General features: G+C 31.4%; 3 protein-coding genes across 3 annotated transcripts; 2 read left to right on the forward strand and 1 right to left on the reverse strand.

The window, feature by feature from the left end:
* The first annotated feature begins 1,513 nt into the window (after nucleotides 1–1,513).
* LOC11410680 (14 kDa proline-rich protein DC2.15) lies at nucleotides 1,514–2,412 on the forward strand. Its single transcript, XM_003608693.3, has one exon. It carries the CDS (start codon nucleotides 1,698–1,700, stop codon nucleotides 2,094–2,096), a length of 399 nt encoding a protein of 132 aa, XP_003608741.1. The 5' UTR covers nucleotides 1,514–1,697; the 3' UTR covers nucleotides 2,097–2,412.
* A 3,949-nt stretch (nucleotides 2,413–6,361) lies between these two features.
* LOC11426342 (36.4 kDa proline-rich protein) lies at nucleotides 6,362–7,233 on the forward strand. Its single transcript, XM_003608694.3, has one exon. It carries the CDS (start codon nucleotides 6,454–6,456, stop codon nucleotides 7,021–7,023), a length of 570 nt encoding a protein of 189 aa, XP_003608742.1. The 5' UTR covers nucleotides 6,362–6,453; the 3' UTR covers nucleotides 7,024–7,233.
* Nucleotides 7,234–14,449: 7,216 nt separating this feature from the next.
* On the reverse strand, nucleotides 14,450–15,267 carry LOC11426343 (14 kDa proline-rich protein DC2.15). The gene has a single exon (XM_003608695.4). It carries the CDS (start codon nucleotides 15,182–15,184, stop codon nucleotides 14,753–14,755), a length of 432 nt encoding a protein of 143 aa, XP_003608743.1. The 5' UTR covers nucleotides 15,185–15,267; the 3' UTR covers nucleotides 14,450–14,752.
* Between the last annotated feature and the right edge of the window lie 135 nt (nucleotides 15,268–15,402).

The raw sequence follows: 15,402 nt of genomic DNA on the forward strand, positions 1-15,402 counted from the left end.
GTATAAAAAATAACACCTTCAATGCATTCATAATAACTATACATCGGTCTATAAATATAAAACCCTCTTGAGATTTTTTCTTGTCATTTTTTCCTTAAATTTTTACTAACATATTCTTTAGTAAAACTCATCACAAAATAATAGAATTATGTTACATGTTTTTTTTAACTTGCAATAAATACTACTTGAAAACATAAATTAATTATCTAAAGAGCATGCAATTGTAAAACAAAAACAATTGCTGATAAATTTATTACTACTATAAATTTTGGGTAATACTAACTTATGCTCTAAGAATATAGGTTAAGGATCATACATAGGAATGGGAATAGGCTAAGCCGGCCTACGATCTAGCCTACGACAGGCCATGTCAGGTTAGGCTTTTTTCTTAAACAGAGAAGGCCTATGTTTTTTTAAAAGCTTATTTAGCTTAAAAGGCCAAGCCACGAGCCATTCAAAAAGACTCTTAGGTCTATTAGGTCGGCCTATTTAAGTAAAAATGAATAATATTATTTATTATTATATTATATTTTGTACTTTGAATTAAAATAAAAATTTGTTAACTTTTTCAGTAATTTAAGCTTATTAGTATACATTAATTTTTTTTTTTTTTTTTGTATATTTAAATGTATTATTATAAACTAGAATTGAAATATGATACAATATATAGTCAAATTCCCTAAAAACTCATGTAGATTATCAAAAGAAAGTTTAATCTAATTGATATATTAGTTTGCTAGTCTATTTAAACTTAGATCGCATTGTTTTTAAAGATGTTCATATGAAATAGGTCTTTAAACAGGCTAGCATGTCGTATCAGACTTTTAGAAAGCCAGACTCAGACCTTAAAAGTAAGCATATGACAGACAGCATGCCAGACTTATGCCTTCAACAAATTTGGCAGGCCAGGCTCAAGCCTTACAAAGCATAGCTCGGCCTAACCTATTCCCACACAAATAAGAAGTATTTATTGAGAATCCCTAAAAAAAGTACATTTATTGTGATTTTTTTTTAATTTTCAACATTTTAATAAATAAATCGACACAATTTCCAATTTGTGGATCCTTAACATTAAAGGCATATGTTAGCCTTTCTCCAAACTTATTATTTCAACATATTTCTTCTCTATCATTTCTTTTATAATAAGAATTTATTTGATGAATAATTCCCCAATCTAAGGTCCAAGGAAGGTCTTAAGATCTTAGGGCTCAAAAAACTACTTTAGATCTAATGTTTGTCTTTTTACTGTTAAATCAAATTCTTGAAATATCCTTATCATTGATTTAGTTTCAATTAATCAAACTAATGAAAATTACTTGACAACAACTTATACGTATGAAATGATTTCATTGAGTTGATATGATCACAAAATGACAAATCACAAATCACAAATTGCAATTTATATAGCAGATAGTTCCAAACTTAACCATAAAATATATATTCGTACTCCCTCAAATGAAGAGCATATTTCCTCATCCATGTTGATATGCCAGCTTGTGCTGATGACTAATCAAGTTTCCACTCAATGGGCTCCCTCAGTAACTCACATGGGCCTCCAAATAAACCAGTTATTATAATCAACAAATTCACCAATCCTTCCCTATAAAATCCCCTCTTATTCTCTCAAACATCATCACTCACTCACACACCAAATCAAACTAAGAGTATTAGCACCTTAATCTTAATCATTAATCCAAATGGCTTCCAAGGTTGCTATGCTCCTTTGCCTCAACATCATATTTTTCACTGTGGTAAGCTCCACATATGTTCCATGTCCCCCACCACCTCACAAAGATCACGGCCACTCACACCCTCATCATCCACCTTCCTCCAAAAACCCAACATGCCCTAGAGACACAATCAAGTTTGGTGTGTGTGCTGATGTATTGGGTTTGATTAATGTTGAGCTTGGTAAGCCACCAAAGACACCATGCTGCTCTCTCATTGATGGTCTTGCTAATCTTGAAGCTGCTGTGTGCCTTTGCACTGCTCTTAAGGCTAATGTCTTAGGCATTAACCTTAATCTTCCAATTAATTTGAGCTTGGTACTTAACTATTGTGGAAAGGGAGTTCCAAAGGGTTTCGTGTGCGCTTAAATAGACACTGCTACTTAATATGGTTGTGTCACAATATATTTTTTATTCTTCATGTGGTGTGTGGATTTTGTACTTTTTGGTATATTCTCTCTAGCACTTGCTATTTGTTTTTGCCTATGAACATTTCGTTCATACTTGATTGTTATTATTTATTATTATCATTATTATTGTGATGGTTTGAAATTGAAGCATCTTTGTCTTCTTATTCATGGTCTCACTATAGTGACAAGTAATTTGTATTCCATCTAAGTGAAATTTCTTGTATTAATAAAATTTCTATGATTAAGCGAAAATTCTATGGTGTGTTGATTCTCTAGATTGTTGTCTCTATACAATCTAAATTGGGGTGTCTTTTGGCCTATTATATGCCTTGTACTCCTTTTTAGAATTAACTTCTTTGTTTGTTAGGAAAAGAACTTTCGGTTTACCTGCAAAAGAAAAACAATATTCGCCACTAGTTTTTGTGAAGTTTATGAGCTATACAATGACAAAAAGATTTAGCATTTGTTTTGTAAATAATATGTAAAAGAAATAATAAACACCACCTGAAAACTCATACATACAAAAAGTGAATTTCATGGTTGAATATGGGTAACCATATAACATGTCAAGATTAACAATTTCGATATTGACAGTTGAATTAACTCATAATGACATATTTAATATATATTAAGAAAATCTTTAAGATTTACTCCAAGACTCACTTCAAATATAAGCTATAAGTAACAAACCCTAACAAATATAAACTATATTTTAGGAAATTTGTAACTAATCCATAAAAAACTAAATCTCTAATGTGATTAACCAACTAAGTATGATTATATCACTTGATTAACTTGAATTAACAAACAAACTAAAAAAAATCAACGACATAATTAATAACAACAATGCCACTACTATAAATCCAACAACATTAAGTCTTAAAATAAAATTAAAAATCCACCAATATAAAACAAATCTCAAAATAAATCCACCAACCAAAATAAACCCAAAAGCATAAAATAAGTTTCTAAATAAATCAACTACATATTTTTTCTAGTAAGTCATCAATCAACTTAAAAATAGTAGGCTAAACGAATCGACCCATCCCGCGTCCATTATATTTTTTAAAGAGTTAAACGGGACCAATCAACCAAAGAGGACGAATTCAAAACTTCAGCTCAACTATCCAAAAATAGTGGGGGTAAATGAGCCTTACACAAACATATATTGTTTAAATGATAGACACAAATACAAATTTTATGCATGCATAAATATACAAATAAATATAGAAAAACAAGCTACAAAAAACTAAAAACAATAATACAAGAAAGTGCGCTAAAACTAGCACATGTAATTTTGACACGCACCACGCTTGCCACATACACACACAAATGAACCAAACGAATCGAACTATATATATAGTTTAAGTTCAGCTCATTTAGTTAACAAACTTAATTTTCAACTCATTTGGTTCATGTATTAAGTTCAATAAGTTAATTCTCGAGTCGAATTTCAAACTTTCTCAAGTCGAATTCCAAACTTTGTCTGAGAGAATAGGGTTGAATCTATCGTAGAACTTCATAAAACTAAATTTTGATTCATGTAGATCTTCGATTTTGCGCATGCGAAGTCACTTAACAAAGGGCTTAGAGAAACACTAAATTTGTGCATGTGGAATTCGTAACAAGAAACTTTCTGCGGATGCCACAAAATACGAAAACTCTGCATATGCGACTTCACGATTCGTGCACATGAGTGGATTAGAAAAAAATATTTTCTCTTACCTCAAGGCTTTTTAATCCTCTAATTACTAATTTTAAGGATCACAAGGATAATTTCACTCGTTAGGGTGTTCACCACAATATCAATAAATCTTTGAAATGAAATTTTTATTTTGGAGTGTTTCAAAGGAAGTGTAGAAACTAAGAATGAATGTCTCATCCAAATATCTTTCCGATAGATTTGATAAGGAGAAATAATATATTTGTACAACTTGTGTCAACTTTATCTCTAATACTCATATTATGTTATTATTCTTTTTTTTCTCTCTCGATTATTTTTACCAATAAAAAAAGACAAAAAAGAAGTTATCACAAAAATTATCTTAAATAATTGTTCAATTATGACTGCTCTTTGAAAAGTGAGGCCATTGTGTTTCAAGAAAAGAGGTCGAGCATAGTAGAAAGCAATTCATGGGATTATGTATTTAGTTGAAAATAAATAAGGTTTTTGACCTAACCTAAACCATACAAAAGAAAATTGAATGGGTATCTTTTGTCATATAAAATCATACTCTCTTTTTTTTAAACAATAAAATCATACTCTCTAAATATCGTGTTAAATCTTAAAATATTGTTTAATCTCATTTATTTATTAATTAGCTCGTTAGTATTTTAAAATATATTTCCGATTACTTTATTTGACTATGTTAATATGAACTTGGCTTTAAGTAGGTTTACTGTCCATAGCAGATTTTCAGAATGGCCAAGTTCAAACTTGAAAACAAGCTCACGAGAGGTAATAAATTATACTTGAGCATTGAATTTTTTGATGACTCGAAAGCTTAACTCGACGCTAACTATTTTCACCCTTTAAACAAAAACTATGGTTTCTTGTGTAAGCAACATCTAATACAATGTAACATTGTTTATAGAGCAAAGTTATTTCAACATCTACAATGACATTTCTCTTGTTTATATTGTCCAAACACTCATGTCTCCTCTTGGCTTATACGTTTCTTTCATTCTCATTAACGTGTCAAAAAGGAATCGTGATGTGTCAAAAGCAGAATATTGCAATTATGTGAAAAAAAAACCAATGGATACAGTGCAAACGAAATCATTCATGTTAGGGTTAAATAAGTTTTTCATCCTCATAAATATATCAAATTTTGATTTTAATCCTTAAAAGATAAAATGAGATGTTTTTATCCTCATAAATTTTTTTGTTTTAGTTTTGATCCCTAATGGATATAACTTTGTCATCTTTTTAACATAATATAAATATATAAAAATTGAACATAATAAACAAATATAAAATGGATACATCTTGATCATAAAAGTGTTATAATCTTGAGATTCATATGAACATAACTTGGTCATTAAGGATCAAAAACAAAATAATTTTTTTTTATAAGGATGAAAACATCCTATTTTATTTTTTAAAAACATTCTATTTTATTTTTTAAAGACTAAAATCAAAATTTGCTATATTAGTAATGATACATAGATATCCTTTAACACCCACACAAAAATCTGACACGTAGTCACATGGACCCCGCACAAGCACACTTTCTCTTTTCTCTCTTCTTCTCTCTTCCTAATGCATGAGGTGTACAAAGGTGTATGAGAATAAATGGTGTCTATGTAACATTTTCCATATTTATAAGGAAGAAAAACTTATTTAACACTTTGATATTATTACACCTTGTTCAGCTAGTTTCAGAACACCATGCAAGTATTTTCACGGATTGTTCTGAAGAAGAGTCACGGGTTCACTCTCGAAATCAGAAATCCACTAACAAAACTCCAAAATCTCTAATTATATCTCTGCCATTTAGAAGCCTAGGGATATGTTACTAAGTTGAAAATTTGATATTAGCTTTTCCATTATGAATAAATTAGATATTTTTTTCTTGTTCGATAATTTGGAATTTTGTCAGGTGTTGGTACAAAATTATTTCAAAGTTTAAATTCATTTTGAAATGATTAAATATAAAAATGATGATATATCATAATAATTGAATATTGGACGTAAACATTAACAACTCCAAGTTAAGGAGTTTCCACCATAAAATTAAGGTGATAAATCAAAAGAAAAATGTTCAATTAGGACTCTATAGGAGTGTATACACCTTTATAAGAGGTTAGAGTTTAGCATTGTAATTTCAATATACTTAGATCGAATCTTATAGAGGCAATTTTAAAACAAAGGTCTTACCAACAAGTGTTTTTAAAATATTTGTTAAAAATTCAGAAAATGAAACAAATGATAAATTTTATATCAAGAAAGTTATTTTTTAATGTTATAATGTGTTGACTATACAACTTTCATGATAAAACTTTCACTTTAAATTTTTTATCTAGTGCTCTTAGGGCACAACATTTCTCTTAAAACAATAATGTCATAGGTAGAGTGGTAAGAAGAGAAAGATGAAAAAAAAAAAATGAAATTTTGAATGGAAGTATAAAAGGAAAATGTGTATAAATATAAATACTCATATTCAAAATAAAAATAAAAATGCTCATATTCAAAACCGTCACCGCTTCATTGTTTTCACAAGCTTGAACTATATAAGCAGCATACTAGTATATCAGTGTAGTACCAAAATCAAAGAAAAACAACGAAAGTGTGTGTCAGGTTCACACCATTCACCATGTCATTATCAAAATCAAAAGCTCTATTCTTCATCTTTAAAATATTGATGTTGAATTTCATAACACCAATGATACATGCATGTGGTCCATGCACTCAGCCAAATCCACCACCTTACCACAAACCACCGAGCCATCCAAAACCAAAACATCCACCACATCACGGCGGAGGAGGAGGAAGGCCAATAGTGTTACCTCCTCCAGTGGTTGTTGTGCCACCCATTATCGTCACACCACCACTGCAACCACCTCCGACGATCATATATCCACCGCCAACAACCCCTCCTGTTTTTCCTCCTCCGAGTCCAAGGACTTGTCCAATTGATGCACTCAAGCTTGGACTTTGTTTGGATGTTCTTGGAGGAGTTGTTCATGTTGTAATTGGAAACCCTCTTAAGAATGTGTGTTGTCCTGTTATACAAGGATTGGTTGATCTTGAAGCTGCAATTTGTCTTTGTACTGCTATTAGGGCTAAGGTTCTTAATCTTAATATTTTTCTTCCACTTGCTCTTCAAGTTTTAATCACTTGTGGGAAGACTCCTCCTCCTGGTTTTGTTTGTCCACCTCTCTAAAGCTCATGGCTAATTAAGTTAAAGTTTATTTCTAGTTAATTACTCTACTAAATTATGTGTAATTTTCTCTTCTAATTAGAGTTTTGGTGTTGATGTAATATAATGTGGGGTGTTCAGAGTTTGAACCCTCGCCTCTACATATACTATACAATATCCATGTCAACTGAGTTATGCTTTCTAGTTAGTGTATTATATATCTCCTCCTATCAATCTGTCTTTTTTTTTTTTTTTTTTTTTTTTGTTAAAATTAAAATAGTCAACCACTTACAAGCTTTTGTAAACTACCATTTCAGTTTTAACATAACTAGACTGGCCTAAATTTTGCTGTGTTGTCCGGTGCATCTGATTGAATCCATATCCAAGGAAAACATGAGAAAGTGGTTGTAAAAGATGAGAAAATTAATATAATTTTCCTGTACAATATGCATGTTTACAGTTTCAGATTTGACACAAGCATCTCTAATGCAATGGGATTAAAAACAATATGGTTAATACTCGTTAGTTGTTGTAATGGCTCCAAGGTTGCCATCTAAGAATATTTACTCCGATGTAGGAATAATAGTTGTGTTTTTAGAGGGTTGAATGACTCATTGAGTTAACGTTGAAGAAATTAAAGAACTTAGATTTAAACCCGAAGGAATTAGTAAATAATAAATATTAATCTAACATGTAATTACTAGTATTTGTCATTAAATAAAAGTTGCGCTTTTATTTTACTTTAACAAGTTCCAAATTTTCCAGGTTCCAAATTTACCAATTTTTAGCTTAAGAACATGTTCTTCTATGAAAACTCTACTTATTACACTCAACTTCAATGCTAAGAAGATTAATAACTTGTTCTTAAAATCCTCGAAGTTCACCGATGGAGGCCACAAGGAACAATTGGCTATATCTTAAATTGTAATTTTTGTCTAATGAAGTCTAAATTATAAATTGTATTAATATATAAGCAAAAATACTACTTTTACATTCATTAAAAAATAGTTGTATTTTTTTAAATTACAGCTCATGTGAACTTGCAACATAGAAATAGAATTGAAAAATGAAATCCAAATTAATTAAAAAGTAATTAGAGAATAATAACATAACATAAAAATAATAGAGGTTAATTTTTTATTTTTTTTTATCTTTATATTTTAATTTTTTTTTTATTGTTTATATTCCATATTAGAGTGAACACTGAGTAGTCAACATACATTTGCTAGAGGCAAATGTATAATTTGGGCTTATTACCAAACATTTAATTATCTACTCTGGGCTTAGGAACTAAAACGTGTGTAATTCTCCTTCAAAAAAAAAAAAGTGTGTAATTTGTAGTTCATGTCAACAATTGAGAGATGAACAAGTCTAAGTAAAAACTAAAGAAACACAAAGGAGGAGAGCTAGAGAATAGAAAATACTTTAAAATAAAAATAAAAATACGGATTATCATAACATGATACGAAAATATTCATGTTTTTTTAATAATTCACTTGATAATGAAGATGATAATATTGAGGATATATATTGTTAATGACGAATGTGATGATATATATTTGATCCAATAAATCCGAAAGCTCTTGAGTCTAAAATAATTGATTTAGATAGATGACTCCTTTTGATATTATTATGTTATTTACAAATTTTTTATGTTATTTATAATTGGTATAAATATATTTTTGGCCCTATAAATGTTTCAGCTCCTCTAAAAAATTTCCTTGACTATTAATTTTTCAAAAGTTTTTATCACCACTTTTGGTTCTGTTTTAAATTAATTCATGTGTATCATTCGAAAATTTGAATTTTTTCGCAATCATGTGTAATTAGTACATTATACAATTCTCTCTTGCCAAAGTTTAATTTTTTTTAACAAATTTACGATGAATTAAACATAAATTTTTATGTTTTTGGATTTTAAAAATTCATATTTAATTCATGTTTTGTTATAAAATTCTATTTTTTTTGGAGATATTCTATAAAGGGCACAGAAGATATGACTTAAAAGCAAAACCAAACGTGTTGACTGAAGCTTTTTGGAAACTAAAAGGAAAAAAAGAAGAACCAAAAGTGTGGGCGGAAGATTTTTAGAGGACTAAAAGTCGAAGAATTTTTTTAAAGAGACTAAAAGAAACAATAAGAATATTTATAATAATCAAAACATATTTAACCATTTATAATTTAAAAAGAAATGTTAATGAGCGAGAGCCATAAAGACACTCTTTATGAGTTTAAAATAATAATAAAGTTTTATATATAAATAAAAATATGTGTATGCATTATGCAATGCTTTGAAAACTGAAATCTTTAACTTTTTAAATAAATACACTAAAATAATTTCTTAATTTGAAATCGAGTGTATAAAGTATTTAAATAAAAGATGATTCATTTTGAGTTATTTATCCTTCTTTTTATTAGGAGATCAATTTGTATGATTAGAACATGGACTTATTTAAGACGACCCTGACTAATTAGGGAGAATAAATCCATAAACAAGACCTTAATCCAAAACGAAGATCTATTCAATATGTCCGATAAAAAAATAATACTAGAATATTATCTCTATAACTAAGTCTAAAGGGAGGATAAACAAGACCTTAATCCAAAACGAAGATCTATTCAATATGTCGGATAAATAAATAAAAAATACTAAAATATCATCCCTATACCTCCTTGTCTTTTGCATGATTTGTTTGTTTCTTGGTTAAACATGGAAAGATTCTTTTGTTTTCATAAAAGTGCTTGTCTATACTTATTTTCAAATGGATGATGTGAAACTCTAATTACACATGTTCTTGACGTCTCATAGGCTCGTTTCAAAAGGGTAGTTTCCTCGGACAAAAGAGAAAACAGATAGAAAATTGGTGTTATCAAACCAAACCAAACCAAACCTAACTAGGAAACTAAGACATCAACCATGAATTGATAGCACACTAGCTGGATTACTGTTAACCTTCACTTCATTCAATTTCCATCATGTGATTATGACCCCCGAGTTTTCACCGTATTCTATCTTGTAGAATTGCATAACAAAATAAAGACAACCTAGCCTGAACTTCCCAAACCAGCTTTTGTGAATATACGCATCATGTTTCACTGTTTGAGATCGATCAATTATTCTCACGAGGAGATTGATGAAATTAGATTTTATCTGTAGTGCACAATTTGGACCAAAGCTGGTGCTTACTATTGCGGCCTTAAATTAGATAGCATTAAGAAATTATCTTGGGTGTCGTTAATTACTTGGGAAGGTAGAGGCAAAAATTTTGTATTTTCAATTGGTGGAATTGTACCATAATGTTCTTGACAGCTCAAATGCCTATGTTGGTAGTCATAGGCACAACAAACAAGCTCAATTCTGCATTGTCATTCGATAACGCTCGACGATTATGGATTTTGTCATCCGTAATTGTCGACCAACGACTTTGAACGGCAAAATATCGACAACTGGCACCTCCATAGATATGAAGATTTTATATAGTCTCTCAATGCATGACTCATTATAATCATTAAATCGATGTGGCTGCAAGAGCTTCATGAATCAGAAGAGACAACAAAATTTGGAGATGAGAGTAAAAAGTGTTTTAAAGAATTACCAAAACCTTTTATACTTCCCCCTCTAAAACGTTTGAAAGCCCATGGGTCAATTATTCGATCAACCGTTCAATTAGAGATCCCACAATATTGAAACGAAACAATGGTCCATATCAAAGCATCTGACCAATTCGATAGTTTAGCGAAGAGTCCATCAGACACCCAAACGATAAGAACAATCTTACGACTAATATATTTCCCAAAAAAGCTAACACTGATAAACCACTCAATGACCTAAGTAATCAAGTACATTACTAGTCTTTACACATGACAACCAACAACCCCTCAATCTCATCTCTAAGATGCTTACATTGAATGTTGAGATTGAAAGATGACCAGGTCTTTTGTGAGGAAATAACACACACTCATTTTACAACACGGACACTATCCACTAACGAGCAGAAAGGAAACCTCTCTGTGAGCACCATTCTTAAGTTAACCCCGTTAGCTCCCCGCAAGTAAAGTTCTTTTCGAACTACTCAGTTCTTCGCAGACATCGTCCTTAAGACAAATTGATTCCCATGAGCGTAAACAATATAATACTATCAAGTTCTTTACGAACCACCATCTCTCTTCAAGCAACATATTTTTCAAGTTCCTACCAATCTACAACGCATCCATCCCAAACTTAAAATTATTACACAAATTTTAAGTATCATACAAGCATGGTGCTATCCTACATCCTTAAACGTTTAAGATTCCTTGCGATCCACGAGCTCATCACAAGCTTACAACTCAATTCCCTACGAACTAAAAACTCCTCGAAGTGCATACAACATAAAAATCTCCATAAGCATGATCTTTGTCATTACATAGAATATCAAATTTCTCGAAGTCATCATTCTTTACTCCAAGAATGACGACTTGGGTGGATGCTGTTTTGGAGTCCTCAAAAGCCTATGCTTGAAGTCCTAGGCCCAACAAGCATGCTTCATTATGCATTGGACCGATACTTCTTCACACACCCTCTCTCCACGAGGGGATGCACTTAGAAATACGGGGCAATGACTCAAACCACATAATTGTAACTGCTTCCAACATTGACATTCCATAACGCTCAACGATTACATATTCCACCTTCCGTAATCATTGACCAAACGGCTACAAACGCCAAAATATCGACAACCTGCACCTCCCTATATAAGAAGACTTTATATAGTATCCCAATATATAATTCGTTCTAACCATTTACCCTTCAAATATTGAAGTCTTGTTGACCAAGCCTGAAGTGATGATGATGGAAAACCTTTTCAATACAAGAATGATGGAAAATAATGACAAGAATTGTCACCAATCACTCAAGGAAGCCAAAAGATCAAGGATATAATAGCAGTGGCTATTATAGTTGTCTGTAACCCTAGGTTACGGTTGTAATAGCCTATGGAATGCAATTGTTGTTTTTCTTTGAGCACTTGGATGATCATATGTATATGACATTCATAAGCCTTGTAATCAATGAGTAATACACAAGTTCGGTAGAGCCTAGGCTATAAATAAGATTAGTTTGCCTTGATTTGGTACCACTCTTCACCATATAACTATTGTAACTTTGCATTTTTTATTCAATAACGTTTCTTGTTTTTATTTTATTTTATTTAGGTAAGCTTATCACTATGATGATGACTAAGTAGTCTTCTTTATCTTGAGATCATGGAAAGTAGTCATATGACAACTTTTTCATAATCTCATTCTTTTATTTTGTTAAGTGAATTCAAAAACTAATATAATCTTAGTGTGCCTAAGAGAAAAATTAAGCAACTACCGATAAACTAAAAAACGAAAATGGTTGGTTGAAATATAAGGCTAGGCAATGGTTTTGAAACATGAGAACATGATAGGAACTTTTGGGATGAAATGGCTGATCAGGCTTAATGGGTCGTGTTGACATGGAAACCTTGAGAATAGGGAGCCTTGTCTACGAGGAACTTCTTTTATAACTAGAGATAGATTAATTAATACTTAAGATTAGAGTTGTCAAAACGGGCCGAGCCGTATGGGTCGGCCCGTTTATCCCGATTAAATATAAGGTTTGGATCTTAAATATTGAACCCGAATATTAATAGGACTTTTTAATCCGGTCCTAAAAAGCCCGCTACCCGTTAGGGCTAGCCCGAACGGGTCGAGGGTAACCCGCTAACCCGCATAACAAAAAAAATCATATAATTAGATATATTTTTTAAATAATTCTGTACTTAGTTATTTATAATTTTAAAGATCGAATATATAAATATCTATAACCATAACGTATCTAATTCTAGGCTATAAATAATTTTTAATACGGGCCGGCCCGTGTAGGGCCGGGCTCAGGTGGTATATTTCAAGCTCGTTTTTCAACCGGGCTTTTTGGTTCGGCCCGATAAAGCCCGAAGCCCATTAAGGCCGGCCCTAAACGGATCGGGCCGCCCGTTTTAACAACTCTACTTAAGATATTATCTCATCCTTAGATTTGTCTTCTCAAGACAAATGAAATAAATAAGATTTGAAATGTTTATCGTAGTGATGAACTCCAATGATTTCGAGATGTTTTCAATCATTTGCATATTTTAAATCAATCTTCAATCATTCATCTTGCAAAAATCTAAAAACATTTTTTAGTTGCATATTTAGAAAGAAAGAAAAAAAAGACAACCTAAAAATTCACAAGTTCATATGGATTCAATACTCTTTTATTACAATGACATTTCCGTCCACTTGTGGACGTGCGAGAAATCACAAAACCATGTGATTAACGTCAAAAAGAAAACAATGTAAGTCAGATTCTTGGATACCTATATACTTCTCACGTAGGAAATGATTGAATCATAGGTTAAAGGTTTCAATTATGACTTTCTATCAATGGTATATGCAACCTTTTCATTGTCTTGGTGTCAATATATAATATATAGTGTGAGTTTTAGTTTATGGGTCTTACTAACAAATGTCATATGGTATTTATTAAAGATTCAAAAATGAAAATAGCTTTTAAGTTTTATATAGAGAAAATTACTTTTTAAATTTTTAATGTATTAAATATATCATTTTTAAATGATTAAAAACGTCTTAAAATCATTGGAGTTCATCACTATACAATGAACATTTCAAATCATATTCATTTCTTTTGTCTTGGAAAGACATATCCCTATAAAGATGAGATAATCTCTGAAATACTATTAATTAATAGTGTATCTCTAGTTATACACCATGCAGTGGCAGAGCCCTTCATGGGTTGGGGTGGGCCGAAAAAATTAAAAAATTAACGATTATATGTCTATTTTGCAAGATTTTATGCAATTTTATGTCGGTTTTATGTTTTGGTTGATCCAAATTCCTGCAAAGTGGTGTAGTGGCCCACCCAAAACTTTTAAATAATTCAATTATAGGTCTATTTTGCGAGATTTTATACAATTTTATGTCGGTTTTAGGTTTCGGTTGATCCCAATTCTCGCAAATTGGTGTAGTGGCCCACCCGAAAAATTTAAATAATTCAATTATAGGTCTAATTTGCGAAACTTTAAACAATTTTTCAAAAGTTAATTTTAGTGGCCCATCCTAACATTTTTTTCTGGCTCCACCACTGACACCATGGCTCTCTATTTCAAAGGTTTCCATGTCAACACGACCAATTAGCATTTCCCTTGGTCTATTTATTACTCCTATTATATTTTGGCTTGGGACATTAATTTGATTGTGTTTTTACATGATGTAATTAAGTCAAAGACCTTATTTACTGTTTCATGCACCCGCCTGGTTTTCTTTTCCTCTTTTTTTATGGTACAATTTTTCCTCTTTTCTTTAATTTCTTGATTTCCATTTTCCTCTTTCCTCTTAATTTCTTGAAGAAAAAAAACAATAAGATAATTGACATATTTCAATGAGATATATAACACACAAATATTTTATAATTAATTTGTCAATCAAATAAATCACACCACTTCACAATATTAGATTTCTTGCGATATACATATATAAGCAAGCATAGAGATTTTATTTTTTGTAATATTCTTACAAGACAAAATAAATTTTGGATGGAAAGATTATATAACGAGCCGTTAATAACCATCCATGCACGTACAAGAATCAAACACTCATCAAAGGAATTAAAAAAACCAACAAAAAACGACAAATAGCACAACCATACATTGATATGATATTATTTTTTGTGTGTACGCCATATGCACATTTAAGCACATTGAAAATCATGTGGGACTTTCCTTGAGCAAACATTGAGAAGCAAGCTTAGTGAAATTGGAAGGTTGAGATTAATGCCCAAAATGTTAGCTTTAAGGGCAGTGCAAAGGCATGCTGCAGCCTCGAGATCAACAAGGCCATTTAGGAGTGAGCAACAAGGGGTTACTGGTGGTTTACCCAAAGTTAAATTCAACAACCCACTTAGGACATTGGCACATACACCAAGTTTGAGAGCATCACGTGGGCATGTGCCACTTGAAGGGGTTGGGTTAGGGTTAGGGTTTGGGTTTGGCCTTGGCTTTGGTTTTGGGGTTGGGTTTGGAGTAGGGTTGCATGAATAGGAACCACAAGCTGAAACAAGTGAAAAAAAGAGGAGGTTGATTGTGAGGAAAATAGCAAGGGAGGAACAAGTTTTGGAAGCCATCTTAATTAAATTATTCTTGTACTAGCTAAGTTGCTATTAGAGCTTAATTAAGAGAAGAAGAGTGGTTGTGAATATGATTTAGAGGTAATGGGGGTTTATATAGTGTTTTGGAACGCCAAGTGGGGTGAGTTGAGTAGGAACTAACCCTAAGCAATAATAGCCGTATTAAAAAAATTAAATGTGGTTGAGATAAGTTAAGCTTATGATGTAGTCATGTT

Source organism: Medicago truncatula, chromosome 4 (genome assembly GCF_003473485.1).
Source record: "Medicago truncatula cultivar Jemalong A17 chromosome 4, MtrunA17r5.0-ANR, whole genome shotgun sequence".
Taxonomy (NCBI): domain Eukaryota; kingdom Viridiplantae; phylum Streptophyta; class Magnoliopsida; order Fabales; family Fabaceae; genus Medicago; species Medicago truncatula.